The sequence below is a fragment of the Sus scrofa genome, chromosome 3 (genome assembly GCF_054392235.1).
Source record: "Sus scrofa isolate SSC_HxYL_T2T_F1_AM1 chromosome 3, Sscrofa_HxYL_maternal_Yorkshire_Landrace_v2.0, whole genome shotgun sequence".
NCBI classification, from domain to species: domain Eukaryota; kingdom Metazoa; phylum Chordata; class Mammalia; order Artiodactyla; family Suidae; genus Sus; species Sus scrofa.
Window position 1 is genome coordinate 69,579,892 of NC_139385.1, and position 23,056 is coordinate 69,602,947.

The 23,056-nt window shown below is 40.4% G+C and overlaps 1 protein-coding gene and 1 long non-coding RNA gene across 7 annotated transcripts in view; one reads left to right on the plus strand and one right to left on the minus strand.

The window, feature by feature from the left end:
• EIF2AK3 (eukaryotic translation initiation factor 2 alpha kinase 3) overlaps positions 1-23,056 on the plus strand; it is an 83,197-nt gene that overhangs the window by 34,120 nt on the left and 26,021 nt on the right. For 2 of the 6 annotated variants that reach the window (XR_014841506.1, XR_014841507.1), the window contains exons 3-12: positions 5,815-6,009; positions 7,973-8,106; positions 10,404-10,638; positions 11,261-11,423; positions 12,654-12,794; positions 13,685-13,807; positions 15,873-16,093; positions 16,628-16,740; positions 19,534-19,671; positions 21,391-21,513. Coding sequence is in view for 4 of the 6 variants with exons in the window: in XM_003124925.5 (XP_003124973.2) it covers positions 5,815-6,009; positions 7,973-8,106; positions 10,404-10,638; positions 11,261-11,423; positions 12,654-12,794; positions 13,685-13,807; positions 15,873-16,093; positions 16,628-16,740; positions 21,391-21,513 (1,448 nt within the window). In the remaining 2 variants the exon portion in view is untranslated. Of the gene's footprint in view, positions 1-5,814; positions 6,010-7,130; positions 7,292-7,972; positions 8,448-9,483; positions 10,639-11,260; positions 11,424-12,653; positions 12,795-13,684; positions 13,808-15,872; positions 16,094-16,627; positions 16,741-19,533; positions 19,672-21,390; positions 21,514-23,056 lie in introns of those variants that run through there. The other 4 variants (XM_003124925.5, XM_085018725.1, XM_085018724.1 and 1 more) reach the window with 3 other exon arrangements.
• Positions 2,680-4,951, minus strand: LOC146404690 (uncharacterized). Its single transcript, XR_014841508.1, has 2 exons — positions 4,346-4,951; positions 2,680-4,094 (listed from the first exon to the last, which is right to left on the minus strand). It is a non-coding gene; the product is annotated as an uncharacterized LOC146404690 (long non-coding RNA).

Below are 23,056 nucleotides of genomic sequence, written 5' to 3' on the forward strand. Positions count from 1 at the left end.
ATTGTGAGGAGCCTTCAATTTAATGGTATAGCATTCTGAGTTTAATTACAGAGCTCCTGCAAGGCTCTTGAGTATCTTTTCTTTTTAACCTCTTACTTGGAAATTATTTCAGACTACAAAAAGTTGCACACTTTTTGGTATGAAAAGTGGTACCAGGAAAAAAAAAAAAGAAAGAAAGAAAAAGAAAGCCAATCTTTGGTTCCTGCTGTGGTACAGCAGGTTAAGTGTCCGCCAGTGTCTCTGTGGAGGCAGATGCACGTTCAGTCCTCAACTTGGTGCAGTTGGTTAAGGATCCGGCATGGCTGCAGCTGTGGCTCAGATTAGATCCCTGGCCCAGGAACTTCCATATGCTGTGATGTAGCCATGGGGGGAGGGGAGGGACAAAAAGGGAACCACAACCCTTATATACCAAGATTTACCTGTTCAAACCTTGTTTGTTTTATCATTTGAGTTGTGTGTGTGTGTGTGTGTGTGTCTTATCTTCCAAACACCCATACATACTTTTTTTTCTTGAAATGTCTAAAGATAAATTAAATATCCATTGCAGCCCTTTACTTCTAAATGCGTCTGCATGCATCTCCTAATAGAGATAGGCTCTTACATAATCACAGGACAATTAATCAGCTTCATAAATTTATGTTGACACTTTAATGTACTGTCCACATTCCAGTTTTATCAGTTGACCTAATAATATAGTGCCCTCCACTCCCAAAACAGCATCTAGTCTAGGGTCAGCTAGTGCAGTTACTTGTCACATTAGCCTCTTCTAATCTAGATATTTTTTTTTGGTCTTCTGTCTTTTGTCCTTTTAGGGCCGCACCTAAAGGAGGCACATGGAGGTTCCCAGGCTAGGGGTCTGATCAGAACTGTTGCCGCCATCCTACACCACAGCCACAGCAATTCCAGATTTGAGCTGCCTTTGCGACCTACACCACAGCTCACGGCAATGCCGGATCCTTAACCCACTGAGCAAGGCCAGGGATCGAACCCGCAACCTCATGGTTCCTAGTCAGGTTTGCTAACCACTGCACCACAACGGGCACTCCTAATCTGGACTTTTTTCCCCCACAGACTTTATCTTTTATGACACTGACATTTTTGAAGAAAATAGTCTCTTTGCCCTTTAATTTAAAATAATACCACTGCAGAAAACTGACAGAACACTGTAAACCATCTAGAGTGAAAAAAATAAAAATCATTATAAAGTTAAAAAAAAGTAATAGAACTGGGAGTTCCCTGGTGGCCTAGTAATTGAGGATTTGGTATTGCAACTGTTGTGGCTCAGATTCAGTCCCTGGCCGAGAAACTTCCACATGCCATGGGTGTGGCCAAAAAAATAAATAAAAATAAAATAATAGATCTCTCCTCATTTTGTGCTTGTCTGATGCTCCCTGGTGATTAGATTCAGCCCACTGTGCATACTGGGTTCAGAATGTTCCTGAGTGGGGCTGTGTCCTCTCTTAGGGTATCACGTCTGTCACTCATTTGAGCACGTAGTCAAGGTATTGTCTGAATTCTCTGCTATATAATGACTATTTCTGTTTTTTAAAAAATTTTCTTGTAACTAGGGGCTCCCATGGTTGCGCAGTGGAAACAAATCTGACTAGAACCATGAGGTTGTGGGTTCGATCCCTGGCCTCGCTCAGTGGGTTAGGATCCAGCATTGCCATGAGCTGTGGTGTAGGTCGCAGACACAGCTTGGATCCACCGTTGCTGTGGCTGTGGTGCAGGCCGGCAGCTGTAGCTGCGATTGGACCCCTAGCCTGGGAACCTCCGTATGCTGTGGGTGTGGCCATAAAAAGCAAAAAAAAAAAAAAAATCTTGTAACGAATAAGGAGTCTATAGGAAGACCCTTTAAGACCATGCAAATATCCTGCTGCTCATCAAAATTTTTGCTTAGGTTTAATACCATGGCTGATTTTTGCCTGATGCAGTCTTTACTGTGATGACTGCAAGATCCTAATTTTTCCAACTCCAACCCTCCCTTCATATTTACCAGTAGACACTTGGCATTTTATCACAGTTAAAGCCCTCCCTTTTGCCCCATATATTATTTATTTTATCTATTTGTTATCAGTATAGACTCACAAATTCCTTATTTTTTTCAATGCTTTAGAATTCACTACTTAATTATTCTAGTGCTTAAATTCCAGATGTCATCAGTAACATGGTCTTCCATCTTTTTTGGTGCATATCCTTCCTTTCTAGAATGATGAGCCATTAAATCTCATCTAATACCTGCCCTGCCCCAGCCCTGAGTCAGCCATTTCTCCCAGGAGCTTTTGTTCTTTTGGTGGAGGATGGAATTAGATAACAAAATCTGGGCACTAGGTTTGAGTGCATGACTTCAATAGCCACTACATAAACATAAATGTGTACACATTAGCATACCTGGTAAACAATTTTTGAGATTGTAGTGGGGTCTCAGTTTATAGTTACAGCAAAAAGTGCAGTATTAAGGAATGGGAAGATTTTTGCTGGCAAACTTACACTATTAAAATTTTCTTGAAAATTTCCCGTCATGGCTCAGCAGTAATGAACCTGACTAGCATCCATGAGGACATGGGTTCGATCCCAAGCCTTGCTCAGTGGGTTAAGGATCCGGCATTGCTGTGAGCTGTAGTATGAATCAAAGACACGGCTCAGATCCCGAGTGGCTATGGCTGTGGCTGTGGCGTAGGCTGAAGCTGTACCCATTTGGCCCATAACCTGGGAACTTCCACATGCTGCACCTGCAGCCCCAAAAAAGACAAAAAAAAAAAAAAGTTATTGGATTTCAAAACAAAAGCATAAGTGATGCTAACTTGAAGGCCAGCTAGGATTTCCATGGGCAGTGTTCCAGCCAGGAGGCTGTTCCAGGGAGTGGAAATGACGTTGACAGTGACGTAACAGAAACATTAAATATCGTGCTTAAGCAATGACGCCTGATTCCCACCCACATGGGAAAAAGTGAATGACAAGGAGGAAAAGGTTGTTTGAGGTCATATTTAGAGGACTTTGAATGTCAGGCGTAGGATTTGGGGTCTTTAGTAAGAAGACAATGGAGAGCTGTTGGAGATTTTTGTGTAGCATTTTAACAAGCTTAACTCTGCCTCCCAGATTAATCTAGAAGATAATGCACAGGTTAGATTGAAGAAATTTCCAGGTAAGAACTGTAAAGAGGCTATTATAATAGTTCAGGCAGGAGATATAAGGATTTGAACTACAAAATGAAGGAAAGAAGTGGATTAAAATCATGGTTTTCAACCTGTCCTCTAGAACTCCAGGGGTTTGGGGCAAAGCTGGGGACGCAGTGAGGGAAGTTAGGATATATACGCTGGGAATCAACAGAACTCTTAGTGACTGAAAAGGTCCCTTTAAGGAAGGGATTCTGCTGCTTAAGGAACAAAGAAATACATACAGGTGTTTTGTTTGTTTGTTTTGGTTTGGTTTTTTATTTTATTTTTTTTAAGACCAACATTGTTTGGAGTTCTTTGTCTTTTAAACTCATACTTCTCTTATGGTTCCCTTCTCCAAAGTTTTGAGACTTGATGGTCAGAAAAATAAGTTGTGTCATTGAGCTGAAGTAAATCAAGTTGTATTTATTTTTAAATGCCTGAAGGCCAGTGTCGTGTACTGATTTTATCTCTTTCTCAGGGAGCAGGATATCCTTGGTCAAAACCTCTGGAGCCATCCTGAGCTCTTTTCTCTTGCTTCTTCCATACAGGGACCCCACCAGGAAATCCTGTTGACTTTACCTTCCACTTATATCCCAGATCTAACCACCAGCAGCGCCTGTACTGCTGACACTGGCATCATCTCCTGTCTTCTGTTTGCTCTCCCTGCCCTCATCCCTGCCTCTGCAGCCTGTTCCCTTCCTTTGTCAGGCGACTTTGCCTTTAAGGCCTTTGCAAAGGCTGTTCCCCAGAATAACTCTTGTGTTTATTTTTTTATTTTTATTTATTTTTATTTTTGTTTTTTTTGTCTTTTCTAGGGCCGCACCTGAGGCATATGGAGATTCCCAGGCTAGGGGTACATTCAGAGCTGTAGATGCCAGCCTACACCACAGCCACAGCAACGAGGGATCCAAGCCATGTCTGTGATCTACACCACAGCTCATGGCAACGCCGGATCCTTAACCCACTGAGCAAGGCCAGGGTTGGAACTCGCAACCTCATGGTTCCTAGTTGGATTCTATAACCATTGAGCCACAATGGGAACTCCTATTTCATTTTTTTGCTTTTTAGGGCCGCACCCACAGCACATGGAAGTTCCCAGGCTAGGGGTTGAATTGGAGCTACAGCTGCTAGCCTGCACCACAGCCACAGCAACTTGGGATCCGAGCCGCATCTGTGACCTGCATCACAGCTCATGGCAACGCCCGACCCTTGACCCACTGAGGGAGGCCAGGGGTCGAACCTGCATCCTCATGGATACTCGTTGGATTTTTTTTCACTCTGCCACGATGGGAACTCCCAACTCTTGTGTTTAGATTTTGCCCAGATGTTACTTTCTGAATGGGGCCTACCCTGAACTTAATCCCCCTTCCCCCTGACAGTTCCCTCCCCTCCCCTGCACACATTCTCCATTCCTCCTTTATCTTATTCTTTTTTTCCTCTATGGCATTTATCACTTAAGCAATTATGCCTGATTCCCACCCACATGGAATATGGAATTATTGATTATGGTATTTGTCTCCCAGCACCAGAGTTTGAGTTCTACAGTGGCAGGGTTTTGTTTGTTTGCTTTCAATTTCCTTTGCTCACTGCTGTATCTTTAGCAATAGAATAGTCTCTGGCACGTAGTAAGCCTTCAATAAACATTGTTAAAAGAAAGAAGGACGGGAGTTCCCTCGTGACTCAGCAGGTTAAGGATCTGATGTTGTTACTGCTGTGGCGCAGGTATGATCCCTGGCCCCAGGAACGTATGCATGCCATGGGCTTGACCAAAAAAAAAAAGAAAAAAAAAAAAAGGAGAGAGACTATAGCTCTTAGTTCCTACTCTTACAGTTAAAAATCCCTTTATTGGAGTTCCCCTCGTGGCTCAGTGGTTAACGAATCTGACTAGGAACCATGGGTTTGTGGGTTCGATCCCTGGCCTTGCTCAGTGGGTTAAGGATCCGGCATTGCCATGAGCTGTGGTGTAGGTTGCAGACTCGGCTCAGATCCTGCATTTCTGTGGCTCTGGTGTAGGCCAGTGGCTACGGCTCCGATTAGACCCCTAGCCTGGGAATCTCCATATGCCACGGGAGCAGCCCTAGAAAAGGCAAAAAGACCAAAAAAAAAAAAAAAATCCCTTTGTTTATTTTTTAAACTTATTTTAATGAAGTAGAATTGATTTACAATATTGTGTTCGTTTTTGCTGTACAGCAAAGTGATTCACTCATATGTTCTTCAGATTCTTTTCCATCATGATTTATCACAGGCTGTTGTATATAGTTCCCTGTGCTATACAGTAGGACCTTGTGTTTATCCATTCTATGTATAATAGTTTGCCTCTGCTAATCCCAAACTCCTAATCCATCCTTCCCCTGCTCCACCTCCCCCTTGGCAACCATAGGTCTGTTCTCTTTGTCTGTGAGTCTGTTCCTGTTTCATAGATACGTGCATTTGTGTCATGTTTTAGGTTTCACATGTAAGTGATATCGTATGATTTCATCTTTCTCTTTCTGACTTACTTCATTTAGTATAATAATCTGTAATAGTCCATCCATGTTAATGCCAATGGCATTATTTCATTCTTTTTTTTAATGGCTGAGTGATATTTGCTTGTATATATGTACCACATCTTCTTTACCTTTCCTAAGATCCTTTTAAAAGTTAGCTTTTCTTTTAGGTATTTGGGAATAAGATGATCATCCCTTCCCTGGATGGAGACCTCTTCCAGTGGGACCGGGACCGGGAGAGTATGGAAACAGTTCCGTTTACAGTTGAATCACTTCTTGAATCTTCTTATAAATTTGGAGATGATGTTGTCTTGGTTGGAGGAAAGTCTCTCACTACATACGGACTCAGTGCATATAGTGGAAAGGTAAGTGAAAACATTCAGTTTGGGGAGAAATCAAAATAAATAGGAGTAGAGAAATAATTTCTTAGACTGTACTATTCCTGGTTGAGGTTTGTAAAAATTTTCCCCTGAGGATGTCATTTCTTTTGATAAAAGAACTGTGAACTAAAAAGGAGGAAATAGTATTAAGAGAAACTAAATTTATCCAAGATAATGGAATAAACAAAAGAGCCAGGAATAGCAGGAGGAAGAGAATTAATAACATGGTCTGCTCTGTGCTGGGTGCATTTTGCATGCATTATTTGAAAGCATCCCAATATTTCTTTCTTTCTTTCTTTTTTGTCTTTTGAGTTTTTAGGGCTGCACCTGTGGCATATGGAGGTTCCCAGGTTAGGGGTCTAATTGAAACTACAGCTGCCGGCCTCCGCCAGAGCCACACCGCAATGGCAAATCTGAGCTGCGTCTGTGACCTACACCACAGCTCACGGCAATGCCGGATCCTTAACCCGCTGAGCGAGGCCAGGGATCGAACCCGAAACCTCATGGTTCCTAGTTGGATTCATTTCTACTGCTCCATGACAGGAACTCCGAAAGCATCCCAATATTTCTAATGGTTACATTTTGAAATTCTCATTTGGATGAGGAACCCTTCAAAGATGAATAAGAATCCTGATGATAAGAATAATTGCTGATAAGAATAATTACTGATTTATTTCTCTAGTCTGAGCTTGTCAAAAGAGGAGCCCAGAGGAACATTTGTACTCATTTTACAGATGAGAAAACTGAGACTTTAAAAGGTTCAGAAACTTGCAAGGTCTGATTTGACTTAGATCTGTCTGACAATAAAGTCATGCTGTTAATAACCTTGGCTTTCTCTAACATTAGCCCTTAGGAGATAATCTGCTGCTAAGATTGGGCCTTACAATATAACTCCATTATTGGATTTAGCTAATTAAAGACCTGCGTTTTAGAAAGGCGACGATCTCTTTTCCATCCCCTAACACTTTGACAGTTGAATTATTCATGCGTAGACTGAAGATTAAAACAAGAAAGACTAGGAAAAAGACCCTTGACCCTTGTGTTTTTCAGACTCGAATGATCCCATGTCTAAGTGTTAGGCCCACAGCCCCTTCTTGCTCTTGCAGATGCTTTTCTGCCTTCTCCAGCCACCTGCATCTGTATTGTCTTGAGGAGGCCTTGTGACCCTCTGTTTCCATCAGTATTCTCATCTGTAAAACAGTCGCATTGAACCCGATCATCTGGTTCTCTGATGATGTGCTGCTACAAAATTCTGGTGTTCTAGCAGGTATGCTTCTTTCCATGAGGATTTTGGTCACATCATCCTAAGAATCTCCCTTTTCCTTTGAATGAAGATTTGAAGGAGGTCCTTTAAAATACTACAGCTGTTCAAGTTTTTTAAAACTAAATACTTCTATTATATGGAAACTCTGATTCTTTTTTTTTGCTTTTTAGGACCACACTTGCAGTATATGGATGTTCCCAGACTAGGGATGGAATTGCTGGCCTACACCATAGCCACAGCAACACCGGATCCTTAACCCACTGAGGCGAGGCCAGGGATCGAACCCGCAACCTCATGGTTCCTAGTCAGATTGTTTCCTCTGCGCCTCGACAGGAGCTCCCCTGGAAACTCTGATTCTTTTAAACTCACCTAGAAATTTATTAATGATGTTATCACTAAAATGTCACAGCTAGTTACCCATTTCTTCCACGGAAATGCCCAAAGTAAGACTGAAATTATCTGAGTCCTTAAAATGATTCCCTGAAATAAATATTCATCGGGACTTTTCTGGTGGCAAATGTTTCATTTGAAGAGTTGTCGGTAATCTAGCTGATGCCTCTTAGTGCGTAGGTACTTTTTACCCATTTCTTCAATTTCCTTTCGCTTTTTATAAATTAGAGTCTTTCGCTATCTCTGATCTCCTGTAACTTGCTCTCTTTCCTAATTTTTTATCTGCTTTTTCAGGTGAGGTACATCTGCTCAGCTTTGGGTTGTCGCCAATGGGATAATGACGAAATGGAACAAGAAGAAGACATCCTGCTTTTGCAGCGCACCCAGAAAACCGTGAGAGCTGTCGGACCTCGCAGTGGCAACGAGAAGTGTGTATTTACCTACGTTGCTGTCAATGTTTGTAAGGGAAACCAGACCAGAATGCATTGGCTTTCTCTTGGTGGAGATTTTCTGAACTATGTTGTTTCCTTAAAAGCATATCACTCTTTGTCTTTGGCAGTGCCTGAAGCATGTGGAAATTCCTGAGCCAGGGATTGAACCCACACCACAGTAGCAACCCAAGGTGCTATGGTGACAACATCAGATCCTTAAGCTGCTGAGCCACTAGCAGGGAACTCCATTATTTATTTATTTATTTATTTTTGTCTCTTCTTCTAGGGCAGTACCTGAGGCATATGGAGGTTCCCGGGCTAGGAGTCGAATCGGAGCTGTAGCTGCCGGCCTATGCCAGAGCCACAGCAACGTGGAATCCAAGCAGCGTCTGTGACCTACACCACAGCTCATGGCAATACCGGATCCTTAACCCACTGAGTGAGGCCAGGGATTGAACCCACAACCCCATGGTTCCTAGTCGGATTCGTTAACCACTGTGCCAGGACGGGAACTCCCCATCTTTATCTTTTGAAAGTGAATTGGACTTTCAGATTTTGTCTAATCTGCTGCAGTATAATTGTGTCCTTTCTTGAAAACTATTTTCTCAAATTCATTAAAGAAGATATTTTCTCTACATTCACTGGACTATGAGTAGGGCTTTGCATCATCTGCTGGCAACCTGACCTCCTTTATCCTGGTAGGATTTTGTTTCCTTAAGTGTTTGAGTGCTTGCTGGATGTGCAGCCTCCAGTGGAGCAGATGTTCAACTTAACAGAGCATGAGTCATCAGAATGGGAAGAGTCTAAGATCCATGTTCCTTAAGTATATATTTTGTAATAAATGTCAGAATTCTAGGGCCATCTTATATCTAAATGTCACAACCATTATAGTGTCAGTAGGTTAAATGATTTTTCCGTGTGTTATTATAGGGGAAACATCACTTTATGGATGTGGACACTGAAACTCAGAAAAGGTTAAATGACTAACTAGCCAGGGCTCAGTCAGTAGAGATCTGATTTTGGAGCTGAGGTGGTATATGACCTTCAGGCTTGGTAGGCTGGGTCACATTGCCCTTCAAGACTGCATTTTCATAAAAATCTAAAATTGATGCATTTATCTTGCTTGTACATTGGTTTATTGAGATATATTAATTTCTCTGCACCTGAACGAAATGTGCCCATGCTTTAATTAAATAAGGCAGGGAGTTCCTGTGGTGACTCAGTGGAAATGAAGCCGACTAATATCCATGAGGACATGGGTTCAATCCCTGCCTCACTCAGTGGGTTAAGGATCCACTATTTCAGTGAGCTGTGGTGTAGGTCACGGACGAGGCTTGGATCTTATGTTGCTGTGGCTCTGGTGTAGGCCGGCAGCCATAGCTCTGATTTGACCCTTAGCCTGGGAGCTTCCATATGCCATGGGTATGGTGCTAAAAAGCATACACAAAAAAAGGGAGGGGGGTAAGTCAGACTGCAAGCTCCTCATTTTAGGGTGACTTCAACATTTTCTGAGAAAATTGTCCTCATTTGGAGATATGAACATTTGTTAATTTTTTTCTTTTTTGTCTTTTTGCCTTTTCTAGGGCTGCTCCCACGGCATTTGGAGGTTCCCAGGCTAGGGGTCCAATCGGAGCTGTAGCCGCTGGCCTACGCCACAGCCACAGCAACGCGGGATCCTTAACCCACTAAGCAAAGCCAGGGATTGAACCCGCAACCTCATGGTGCCTAGTCGCATTCATTAACCACTGAGCCACGACGGGAACTCCAGAACATTTGTTAATTTTTGAGAAAAAATTCTGTCCCTGAGTTCCCACTGTGGCTCAGTGGAAACAGATTTGATTGGTGTCCATGAGGATGGTGGTTCAATACCTGGCCCTGCTCAATGGGTTAAGGATCCAGCATTGCAGTGAGCTATGGTATAGGTCTCAGACACAGCTCGGATCTGACTTTGCTGTGGCTGTGGTGTAGGACCACAGCAGCAGCTCCAATTTGACCCCTGGCGTGGGAACTTCCATATGCCACAGATGCGGCCCTATAAAGACCCCCCCAAAAAAAAAAATGTCACACCTCTACTGTCAGGTCACATCTCTCAGAACCAGTTGCAGAGGGTCAGGAGAGAGTTATGCCCTCTTGTGGCATAAATCAGCAGCACGCTCCTTTCCAGAGGATTGTATTAGTTTTTCCTTTTCTCATTGCCAAATTGTAGTGTTTCCTTCTTCAACCTAGAAGAATTCTTTATGATCTGGACCCTTTATTTCATGTAAATTTCTAAAACATGCCTTTGTGAATTTAAGGTGGAATTTCAGCGTTGGCCACTTTGAACTTCGGTATATTCCAGACATGGAAACTAGAGCGGGATTTATTGAAAGCACCTTAAAACCCAGTGGAAACAAAGAACAGTCTAAAATTATTGTAGATGTGGAAGAACAGGAAGCTGCCACGACGGACACCGTGATAAAGGTCTCGGTTGCTGATTGGAAAGTTATGGCGTTTAGTAAGAAGGGAGGACAACTGGAGTGGGAATACCAGGTACCCGAACCCACTGAGAATTTAGAAATATGTTTCTTTCTTTCTTAGTTTGCCTAAAAATGTTGGGTAGAGGGAAGTGACTGCCATTTTGGATTTTCACCTTGTTCTCTGTGCTCTACGAAACGGGGGATCTTTACATCTCTTAGAAAAAAGTCATCATTGTGAAAAAGATGAAAGATTGGTGAGGATGTTGGTGAACAGTGTACAGCTGTGTTTCTTTGTACACTGTTGGTGAGAATGTAAATTGCCATAGCTATAACAGAAAATAGCATGGAGATTCCTCAAAATAGTAAAAAGAAATGAAGTGAATAGATCATAAATGTTCTTAGCAACACACACACACACACAATAGCTGTGTAGGACCACAGCAGCAGCTTGGATATCTCAGCTTGATTGTGCTGGTTCTTTCATGATAATATATCAAAATGTCAATTATACACTGTAAATGTATACATTATTTTTAATTTTCAGTTATACCTTAATAAAGCTAGAAAAGTAAGACTTTAAAAAGAAATTTGAAAAAAAAATAAAAAGAAATTTGGGGTTTGAAAGGGTATTTCAGGAGTTGGGCTACATATCAATACTACTTGAAGCTATTCACATTTCTTCTATTTTTGTTTAGTTTTGTACTCCTATTGCATCTGCCTGGTTGGTCAAGGATGGCAAAGTCATTCCCATCAGCCTTTTTGATGATACAAGTTACGTCACCAATGATGGAGTTTTAGAAGATGAAGAAGACATTGTAGAAGCTGCCCGAGGAGCCACAGAAAACAGCGTTTACTTGGGTGAGTGGATGTCTCTTCTCTAGCGATAGTAGTACTGACATCAAGATTGTATTGCTACTTTGTTTCTCCCTACTTTAGGGGTCCCTGTAGTAGCTTTAAGTCCTAAATTCATCCTCTGCCTTAAGATTTATACAAAGATTTCCATTCCTGCCTTTTTTTTTTTCCCATGTATCCAGTTCTGAAACTTTTCATTACTCTAGTGTAACCTTTTTCTCTGAGACCTGTATTTAAAAGGCTTAAAAATGTTGCCATTACTGATGGATCCTCAAAATCTAAAACTTTCTGTATTTGCATTTGTATTTGCCGCTCTATCAGTTTGCTCCTTCTTAAAGATATGTTTATTTTTTTTTCCTTGCATCTGTCTAACTTATTTAAAATATAAAAACAAAATTCTGGGCAATTGAATCCCTTTAATATGGTGAATTTTGAAAACCCTCGAATCTAGTTATTTGAGCTAGTTTTGTGGTCAGATATTCATAAAATTCTTTAAACTTTATCAATGTGCTACCCACCCTTTCATCTCAATGAAACTCAAGAATTTGAAAGAATAACATGTCACACATGTGTTGTGATGGTATTTAACTGAATTGTTAGGATATCTCTGGAATGACAGGTGTTCACGTTTTCTAAAGGAAAAGGTTACCTCATCGAAACTATTAGTTTCATAAGAGTACAATGATTTCTTTTCTTTGAATTTTCCTACTGGAAGAGTTTTCCAGAAATTACCAAAAATAACTCAGTGAGAAAATTTGGAGTTCCTGTTGTGGCTCAGTGGTTAATGCATCCGACTAGGAACCATGAGGTTTGCAGGTTTGATCCCTGGCTTTGCTCAGTGGGTTAAGGATCCGGTGTTGCCCTGAGCTGTGGTGTAGGTTGCAGACGTGGCTTGGATCCTGCATTGCTGTGGCTGTGGTGTAGGCCTGCAGCTATAGCTCTGATTAGACCCCTAGCCTGGGAACCTCCATATGCCTTGGGTGCAGCCCTAAAAAGCAAAAAAAAAAGAAAAGAAAATTGTCACTTGTGTGTAACTCTCCGCCTTTCCCGCCAACTTTTGTTGAACAATCTTTGGGTCAAATTTGGGTGCTTTGGGCATGATTCTTTGAAAAAAGCTATGCAGCACATGAATAAATAGCTAGAATTAATCTAATATTATTAAATCAAAATGAGCCTTTTGAAAAAATTATTAGTGCTGGATTCTCATGGTAATTGACAGTGTTCTGTTTGATTCAGGAATGTACAGAGGCCAGCTGTATCTGCAGTCATCAGTTAGAATTTCAGAGAAGTTTCCTACAAGTCCTAAGGCCTTGGAATCTGTCAATAGTGAAAATACAATTATTCCTTTGCCAACAATCAAATGGAAACCCTTAATTCGTAAGTGAACTATAAACTTCTATAGATGTTGTTAAGATCTTAAGAGGCCAAATCATAAGATGTCTTTGCCCTAGTTTTGAATATTTCAGGGATCACAACTATTATATACTGTATGTTTTCCGATAAACTGGGAAGGTATTTCAGATGTTAATGAATTTTAATTATCATTTAGAAAATGTCATTGAAGCATCAGCTGCTCCTCTAGAAATCAGTGTTGAAGGAGTTGTGGTGCATCGAAAACGAATCTGATTAGTATCCATGAGGATGCAGGTTTGATCCCTGGCTTTGTTCAGTGAGTTAAGGAACAGTGTTGCGTGAGCTGTGGTGTTGTAGGTCAACAGACGCAGCATGGATCCTGTGTTGCTGTGGCTGTGGTGTAGGCTGGCAGCTGTAGCTCCCATTTGACCCCTAGCCTGGGAACCTCCATATGTTGTGGGTATGGCCGCAAAAAGCAAAAAAAAAAAAGAGAGAGAGAGAGAGAAGAAGAAAAAGAAATCAATGTTGACAAAATATTTCTCTTAACAGCTTAGAAACATTCTTAACCATTCTCTGACCATGCCTTTGTATCATTTAGCCCTTAGCATATTTATATGAAGAATATTTATGAAAAATTCTATGTTTATCACATTGTAATCTTTGAGATACTCAAATGAGTTGAATATAGGTCACCAACTTCCTTTGGTTATCTTTCTGTACCTTGTATATGTTTTCTATCACACATATTTCATCATATTTTAATTACTTGTTTAAATGACTCATCTTTTCTATAACATTGCTTTTCAAGTCATTTGTTTGACTTGAACTGTGGTTGAATGACTGTGTTTTGAGTGAATGAAGCTCACACATTTTCATTACAGTCATAACAGTTAAGATTTACCATTTCCTTTCAGATTCTCCTTCCAGAACTCCAGTCTTGGTAGGGTCTGATGAATTCGACAAGTGTCTTAGTAATGATAAGTTTTCTCATGAAGAGTACAGTAATGGTGCCCTCTCAATCTTGCAGTATCCCTATGGTAAGTGTGATTGCACTGGGATGGATAACAGTGTCTTATTTTTCTGTTTATTTTCATTTATTAATTTGAACTTAAATTAATAGAATTCAAATACAAGGTAGTCAGTTGGAGGGTAGAAAATAAAATGTCTTGGGAGTTGGGAGTTCCCATCGTGGCTCAGTGGTTAACCAATCCGACTAGCATCCATGAGTATGCTAGTGTGATCCCTGGCCTCACTCTGTGGGTTAAGGAGCCAGCATTGCCATATGCTGTGGTGTAGGCTGGCAGCTGTAGCTCCCATTTGACCCCTAGCCTGGGAACCTCCATATGCTTCAGGTGTGGCCCTAAAAAGATAAAAGACACAAAAAAAAAATGTCTTGGGAGTCAGATACTGTGAATGGCAGCCAGGGGTGCAAAGTTCCAAAGATAGATTGCCAGGGTTTTGCCACGTACAAGGGTGGGTAAACCTAACTTCCCTGTGTCTCCGTCCCTTCATCCGTAAAACAAGGATACAGCAACACTAATACGTACTTACTGGGTTGTCAAGTAAGGTCTCAATGAGCTAATGCACAGGCAATGCTAATTAGCATCATGTCTGGCTAGCAATATGTTTTCAATAAGCATTAATTCTTGTTATTAGCTCTCATTTAATTATCAGCCTAAATAATATCAATTTGTATAATGGAGAAAATAGGTGTTTCCTATAGAGCTATGTGAAAATGCTCTAAAATGAGGTTATTTTAATTTTTTCCTCAGTCAAGGCAAATTAGTACAAAAGTCAAGAATAGGTGAAATTTAGCATGAAATACATTCCCTTGTACTTAAAGTTAGGATATATTCAGATATGAAAGTCTTTTGAATAGTTGGATATAAAAAAAAATCCTCAAATCTGCATTAGGCAAAAAAATAGACTCCTCATCAGTTATCCTAGATGCCAGAACTGGGAAATTATTGTAGAATTTAAATTGATTAAAAAAAAATAAAAACCAGAGAGCTCTAAACTACAAACAGCAGTCTGTCTGATACTGATCAAAATACGAGGTAGGAGAGAATTGTGTAATGTGTCCATGTGGTATAAAATCAAAGATAAAAAGACAGGCTGCTTTCTATGTCAAACTCATATCACAGCCTGAAATGAGCCACAGAGCATGGTGCAGTGTTTTCCTTTCAGCTTGAGAAAAATGAGTCATGGTAAAATTTGGTATTTTACTGATGCTAAATGACAATGAAGTTTAAAATCCTTAAAGTTATCTGGAATCTAATATACGGCACAAATGAACCTTTCCATAAGAAAAGAAAATCATGGACTTGGAGAATAGACTTGTGGTTGCCAAGGGGGTGGGAGTGGGATGGATTGATGGGGTTAATAGATGCAAACTATTGCCTTTGGAATGGATTAGCAATGAGATCCTGCTGTGTAGCACTGGGAACTATGTCCAGTCACTTATGATGGAGCATGAGAATGTGCGAAAATAGAATGTGTACATGTATGTGTAACTGGGTCACCATGCTGTACAGTATAAAAAATAAATAAATGAAAAATCAACCCAAAAAAAAATCCTTAAAGGAGTTTGAGCACCAATTCTTTCTTGCATTATTAATGAGATAATGGATGGAGTAGCCCTTAAGGGTTTTTTTAAGTCTTATTATTCAGTAGAAAGAAAATGTGGAGTTTCCGCCGTGGTGCCACAGGTCCCTGGTATCTCTGCAGTGGCAGGTTCGATCCCCAGCCCAGTGCAGTAGGTTAAGGCTCCAGCACTGCAGCAACTGCAGTGTGTAGATTGCAGCTCCAGCTCAGATTCCATCCCTGGGCTGGGAACTCCATTATTGTGGGTAGCCAAAAAAAAAAAAAAGAAAGAAAAAAGGGGAAAAAAAAGAAGGTATGATGCGTATGGAATAAAGGAAAACATTTGTGTAGAAAGAAAAAAAAAGTAGGGTAAAAAAAGGTGTTGAAATGTGCTAAGGAAGAGATGAAACTTTAGAAAAAAGAATTAATATTATAAGACAGGGAATTAGATAATTTTAACACTTAAAGGTGGATTTATATTGGTTTATTTTAAACCACATCTAATGTTTATTTTTGAAGATAATGGTTATTACCTGCCATACTACAAGCGGGAAAGGAGCAAACGGAGCACGCAGATCACAGTCAGATTTCTCGACAACCCGAATTACAACAAGAACATCCGCAAAAAGGACCCTGTGCTCCTTTTGCACTGGTGGAAGGAAATAGTTGGGACCATCCTCTTTTGTATCATAGCAACAACTTTCATCGTGCGCAGACTCTTCCATCCTCATCCTCACCGAGTAAGACATTTTTAAAGAACCTAATTTCTTTCAAAGTGTTAGAACCATAGAAAACTGGGAGTCTGTGTGTTGGGGTGGGGGAGTGTGGCAAGGGGCACATTTACTTAAGTTTTACTCTAATATCATGGAGTTCCCTTGTGGCACAGCAAATTAAGTGTCTGGCATTGTCACTGCTGTGGCACAGGTTCAATCCCTGGCCCGGGTTCGATCCCTGGCCCAGGACCTTCCACATGCCACGGGCACAGCCTAAAAATAAAGAAAGAAAGGAAGAAAATAAATAAATAAATAAAATCACTGTTGCCCAAACTTTTGTTTCCACGTCCTTGTCCCCTTCACTCCTCAGCCCTTCGCAGTCTGGCCCTCCCCTGATCATTCCCCTTCCCTTTGACAAGGCAAATGATGTATTTTGTGTCCTTATTATACTTTTATTTTTCCCAGTATTACTTATTTGTCAATGTCATTTTATAGCCTAAGATTGTTACCCAGTTTCCATTAAGCTTTGTGGTGATGGTGATATTTCTCCTACCTTATTAGCAAAGGAAGGAATCTGAAACTCAGTGTCAAACTGAAAACAAGTATGATTCTGTAAGTGCCGAAGCTAACGACAGTAACTGGAATGACGTAAAAAATTCCGGATATGTATCACGGTAAGACTCTTATCATAAAATATATGTGTGTGGTGTAGCTTCTGGTAGTAACTGAATCGAAGAAGAAACAGCCATCGATACAGAGGACAAACGGATGGTTGCTGGAAGAGAGCGGGTGGGGGTGGTGGGTGAAATAGATGAAGAATAGAAGAGTTGTTCATTCAACATCTGCTTTAAACCTCTGGTTATATAATAAATGTCACAGGGATGTAATATAAAGCATAAAGAATATGGTTAACTACATTGCAGTAACTTTGTGTAGGAGCAGATGGCTACTAGACTTATCATGGTGATCATTTCATAACGTGTACAGATGTCAAATCATTATGTAGTTAGCATAATATTGTATGCCAACTGTATTGAAAAAGAAGAACGGAATTCCCATCGTGGCTTGGTGGTTAACAAACCTGACTAGTGTCCATGAGAATGTGGGTTCAATCCCTGGCCTCGTTCAGTGGATTAAGGATCTGGCGTTGCCATGAGCTGTGGTGTAGGTCACAGATGTGGCTCGGGTCCCTCATTGCCGTGGTTGTGGTGTAGGCCAGCGGCTACAGCTCCGATTCAACCCCTAGCCTGGGAACCTCCGTATGCCGTGGGTGCGGCCCTAAAAAGACAAAAAAAAAAAAGAAGAAGAAATGACCTCTAAATGTAGATCTTGTTTCACTTCTTTTTAAATGTGTGACTATCTAGGTAAATAAAACAGACTTATCCCTCAGATTTCTTAAACTTATTCAAAGTAATTTGTAAGAGGGATAGAAACAGAGTGTTATAAAAGTTTAGAATTACAGCCCCTGGGTATGTCAATTATTTCTCAATAAAACTGAAATGAAAAAAGAATTACAACCACCAAATTGAGTTGTTATTCAGATAACTTAGTTATTGAGGTTCTGCCATGTACTGGGCTTGGTACTAATAATACCAAATAGTAATTATTATGTTGCTAGAATATGATATAAATCTCCTGTGTTACTTAATCCTCAATTATTTATTTCATCTTTATTCTCCCTAGAGTAAGAAGTAGAAAAATAGGGAGAAATACACTAATAGAACTGATCATTTTTAAAAGCAGAATTGGGGAGATCCTGGTGACTCAGTGGGTTGAGGGTCTTTTATCATTGCTGTGGCTCTGGTTACTGCTGTGGCACAGGTTCAATCCCTGACCTGGGAACTTCCACATGCTGAGGGTATGGCCAAAAATGGACAAACAAATAAATACACAATAAAAGCTGAAGAGGGAGTTAGGTTACTTAAAAAGCAGCCCAGGAGTTCCCAGTGTGGCACAGTGGTTAACAAATCTGACTAGGAACCATGAGGTTGCAGGTTCGATCCCTGGCCTTGCTCAGTGGGTTAAGGATCTGGTGTTGGCATGAGCTGTGGTGTAGGTCGCAGACGTGGCTCGGATCCCGCATCGCTGTGGCTCTGGCGTAGGCTGGTGGCTACAGCTCCAATTCGATCCCTAGCCTGAGAACCTCCATATGCTGCAGGAGCAGCCAAAGAAATGGCAAAAAGACAAAAAACAAAAAAACAGCCCTTTCAAATAATTTGAAAGTGAAATAAAAGTAGAAAATCTGTTAGCAGTCTATCAGGTGTACATATTTGGGTGCTTTGTAGGATGAGAAATGGTTCTGTGGTTCAATCCATGTAATTTTCTTATTACATGGATTATTGCTACTTCTTCTCCTCCCCCTTTTTTGGTCACACCCATGGCATTCATAAGTTCCCAGCCAGGAATTGAACCTGGGCCACAGTAGTGACAACGCCAGATCCTTAACCCACTGAGCCACAAGAGAACTACTTCCCTTTGTTTTTGTATCATACTTAGTACTGTAGTGATATGAGGACAAGGAAAAAGTATAGAACCTTACTGCTTACTATCTAGGGTAATGGTTTTATGATCAAAATAATGAAAATTTCAGCTAAAATGTGTGTTATTTTGATTACCTGTGGACTTAATTTATCTAAGCTTCATTCATACTGTATCATCAAAAACTGAGAATCGACCATAATCTGTATGTATGTCTTAGCAAAATCTACTAGGTGAGTTACAAGTGGTAAGAGCGTTAATGCCCTTGCTGATAAGGATGCTAACTAATGCATTAGTGGCTGATACCTCCAGTGAGGGAGGGAGAAGTCGGGGTTCACCAGCTCCACCAGCAGTTCACTGCCCAGGCTGTTTGTTGTTCATTCAGCACTTATTCTGAACAGCTGTGTGCAGGCAGTATCTCAGGCTTTGGGAGAAATAAAAAGACTGGGCATAGCTCCTAGAGGAGCCTAACATCTCCAGGGGAAGATGATGCTAGATAAAACATAAAAAACATATCAGAAAAAAAGCCATGACTAAGTCACAGACTCTGGCAGTGATGATTCAAGAGGGTGTCATAAATGAGGTCACATTTTAATTGAACCATAAATCATGAGTAAGAGACATGCAGAGATGGGGGAAGAGTGGGCTGTGGTGGATAAATATATATTTGTAAGGCTGTTGTGAAAAGAATTGGAATAATGTACTCTAAAGTTGAATTGGACTTATTTTCCTTTCATTTTAATATGAAGAGAACAGCTGATTGTTTGTAAAATGCAGGAGCTCTGTATAGTACTCGATGTTCGTTGAGTGCCTACTGTGTTCTTGGCATTATTAAGAGCATGAACTCTGGATTCCGGTATGAGTTTAAGTCCTAAGCTGGGTCCTTAGGTGAGGCGAAACTTAAATTTATGGAATCGGTCATCATATCTAATTTTTTTTTTTTTTCAAAAGATGTTTCCATTTTCACAAGAGTGTTTTCTTTAATGTAGGAAGATAATTCAATTGGCCCTCCAGGAGTAGGACCTGAACTTCATGGGCTTTTGCATTTGGGGAGATGGATTTGTACTGAAGTACCTTGACTAGCTATTTTTAGGGATACAGAGTATTACTCTTCATTCTCTGTGAAGGTAATTGGCCCACGGAGGGTTGGGATCTATTGTCTTTCCTCCTCAACACTGTGCTCTAACCAGCTGAGCCAGCTACTAAATCAGAGTATGCAAGTCATAATGTAATAAACTTAGCCTTCTAAGGGACACCCAGGGTAATCTAATTCAGTCCTCCCCCATGTGGCTGGAAGAATAACTTCCATAGCATGCATTCATTCATTTATTAATTCATGCATTATTTGATGTCTGTCAGACTTTCTATTTGCCAGGTAAGCTCAGGCTTTGGAAATACAAAGAGGAAAAAAAAAAAAAAAAAAGAATGCTTCCCTGCAGTCAAGGCCCCCACTATTCAGTGGCAGCAAGGAGAGAAAGCTATGTGTAAATAACCTAAAATATTGGGAGGGGAGTAAGTTTAAGAAGTCCACAGTACTCTATGCGTCATGCTCTAAGAACATCAACATGGACTTGTAGAGGTGGTGGATGAGCAGAATGAACTAAGAATAAAGTTTTAGTAAATAAATATAAAGAGGTAGGCTGACTTCATAGAGCAAATAGCAGAAGCAAAAGCCCTGAAATTTTGAAAGGCCATGGGTGCAAGTCATCTGGCATATACAGAGCAGATCAGTGAGTCGGGCACTAAAGGAGGAAATAGACTACAAAGAGGAGGCCCATCTGTAAGTGACAGATGTGAGTTAGCTTCCATCCAGATACCTTTGGTGCTGAGCATAGTGACCCGTGAGGCATGCCAGCAAATTTCAGATAGCTTTGGTTCCTCGAGAGAGTTCTGACTAAAAAAGAACTTAGGAGTTCCCACCATGGCTCAGTGGGTGAAGAGCCCGGCATTGTCTCTGTGAGGATACAGGTTCGGTCCCTGCCTGGCTCAGTGGGTTAAAGATCCGGCATTGACAAACACTGCAGCGTAGGTCTCATATGTAGCTCAGATCCAGTGTTACTGTGGCTGTGGTGTAGGCTGGCAGCTGCAGATCTGATTCAACCCCTAGCCTGGGAACTTTCATATGCCAAAGGTACAGCCCTAAAAAGAAAAAAAAAGTACTTAAATATAATAGGACTAATTAAAAATTTTTTCTGTAAAATACACAGGCACTGACATAAGATTAAAATATATTTTCTAATTGAGTACAGAATGCCACAGGAGGTAAAAGTTTAGAGAATTAAGGGTAGAATATTTTGATGGATGATAGAAAGTATTGGATAGGACAGAACAGTCCTAAAGTTGCTATAAGAATAAGTGATTAGAAAGGGAATGTGTGTGTATAACGACTGGGTCATTTTGCTGTATAGCAGAAATTGGCATATCATTGTAAATCAACTACAACTTAATTTTTTAAAAAAGAAAGAGTAAGTGAGTAACAAGTGATTCTCCATGAAGCAGAAGCTTTTTAATTTTTTAGAAAATTCCTAGGGAGGTGTTCCCTGCTGGCCTAGCGGTTAAAGGATCCAGCATTGTCACTGCTGTGGTGCAGGTTTAGTCCCTGGCCTGGGAATTTCCACATGCTTCATGCTCAGCCAAAAAAAAAAATACGTTTGCTTCATTTATACAAACAGAAAACAAAACAATGTTATTAGAATTTAAACTACACTATTTATTAAAATAAGTTCTATTAGACTTAGTTTATACGTTTTTACATATCGTAAGATTGAACTGATTATTACCTTACTATAAAATTTAAAACTACTTGCAAACTTTTTTAAATGTACTTTTTTTTTTTTTTTTTAAAGATATCTAACAGATTTTGAACCAATTCAGTGCATGGGTCGTGGGGGGTTTGGAGTTGTCTTTGAAGCTAGAAACAAAGTAGACGACTGCAATTATGCCATCAAGAGAATCCGTCTCCCGAACAGGTAATGAATGGTACTTTTAGTGAACTTGGAGTTGGGACTGTACTATGTAATCTCATAAGCAGTATGTCCTTCTTACTATATATTCCATAGAGACCAAATAAAACTTAGTTTCTGAGTGTTATGTTCTGAATGCTGCCAGGTAACCAACTGTCTAAAAAATATGATCTACATTGACCGCTTTGTATCTGCTTAAAAAAATCTGCCCTTGTTTGTTTGTTTTTGCTTTTTTGTTTTTTTAGGGCCACAGGTATGGCATATGAAAGTTCCCACACTAGGAGTCAAATCGGAGCTGCAGCTGATGGCATATGCCACAGCCACAGCAATGCTAGACCTGAGTCATGTCTGTAACCTATACCATAGCTCATCACAACACCAGAGCCTTAACCCACTGAGTGAGGCTAGAGGTTGAACCCAAATCCTCATGGATACTAGTCAGGTTCGTTTTCATTGAGCCACAATGGGAACTCCTGCCCATTCTTAACAACTCAGGACTTTTCCTAGAATGAATTTTAATAGCCACAGATACACAGCATCATTTAAAAATAATCTATATTGGAGTTCCCCTCCTGGCTCAGCAGTTAACAGAACCAAACCCTCATAGTATCCATGAGGATGTGGATTTGATCCCTGGCCTTGGTCAGTGGGTTAAGCACTGTTGCCATGAGCTATGGTTTAGGTCACAGACACAGCTTGGAGCCTGCATTGCTGTTGCTGTGGCTGTGGTGTAGGCTGGCCGATGCAGCTCCGATTCGACTCCTAGCCTGGGAACCTCCATATGATGCGGGTGCACCCCTAAAAAGACAAAATAATAATCTGTATTTATCATGGAAAAAAGAAAAGATATTAAAACAAAAACCATTTGTGTCTTCTCAATTCAGTAATAAACAGTTTTAACATTTTAGAATATTTTCTTTCGTTTTTTTTTTTTTCTGGTCATAAATTTACCTAGTTGATAGCACAGTTATCAGTGCAATTCAGTTTTATCTGTTGCTTCATTCGTTGAATCCTCAGTACTTTCCATGCTATTAAGAGTATTTTATTGAAATGCTAAAATATATTAAAAGTATCTTATGGTTAGATAATAGTCCAGTCAATACACATGCCATATCTTAACCATTTCTTATTGAATATTTAGGTTTCTCATGTGTTACAATTAAAATAACTTTATGGTGTCCATCTTTGGTATAAAATTTTGATCACATCTGTTCCTTAGGATAGATTTACTAGAAGTGGAATTTGTGGCTCCAAACAGAGTGATGCTTAAAATGATGGGCTTGGGGTTCCTGTTGTGGTGCAGTGGAAACAAATCTGACTAGTATCCAGGAGGATGTGGGTTCAGTCCCTGGCCTTGCTTAGTGGCTTGGGGATCTAGTGTTACTATGAACTGTGGTATAGGTTGCATATGTGCCTCAGATCTCAAATCGCTGTGGCTGTGGCATAGGCCAGCAACTGTAGCTCCAATTCGACCCCTAGCCTGGAAACTTCCATATGCCAGAAGTGTGGCCCTAAAAAAAAAGAAAAAAGAAAAAGATGAAATGAAATA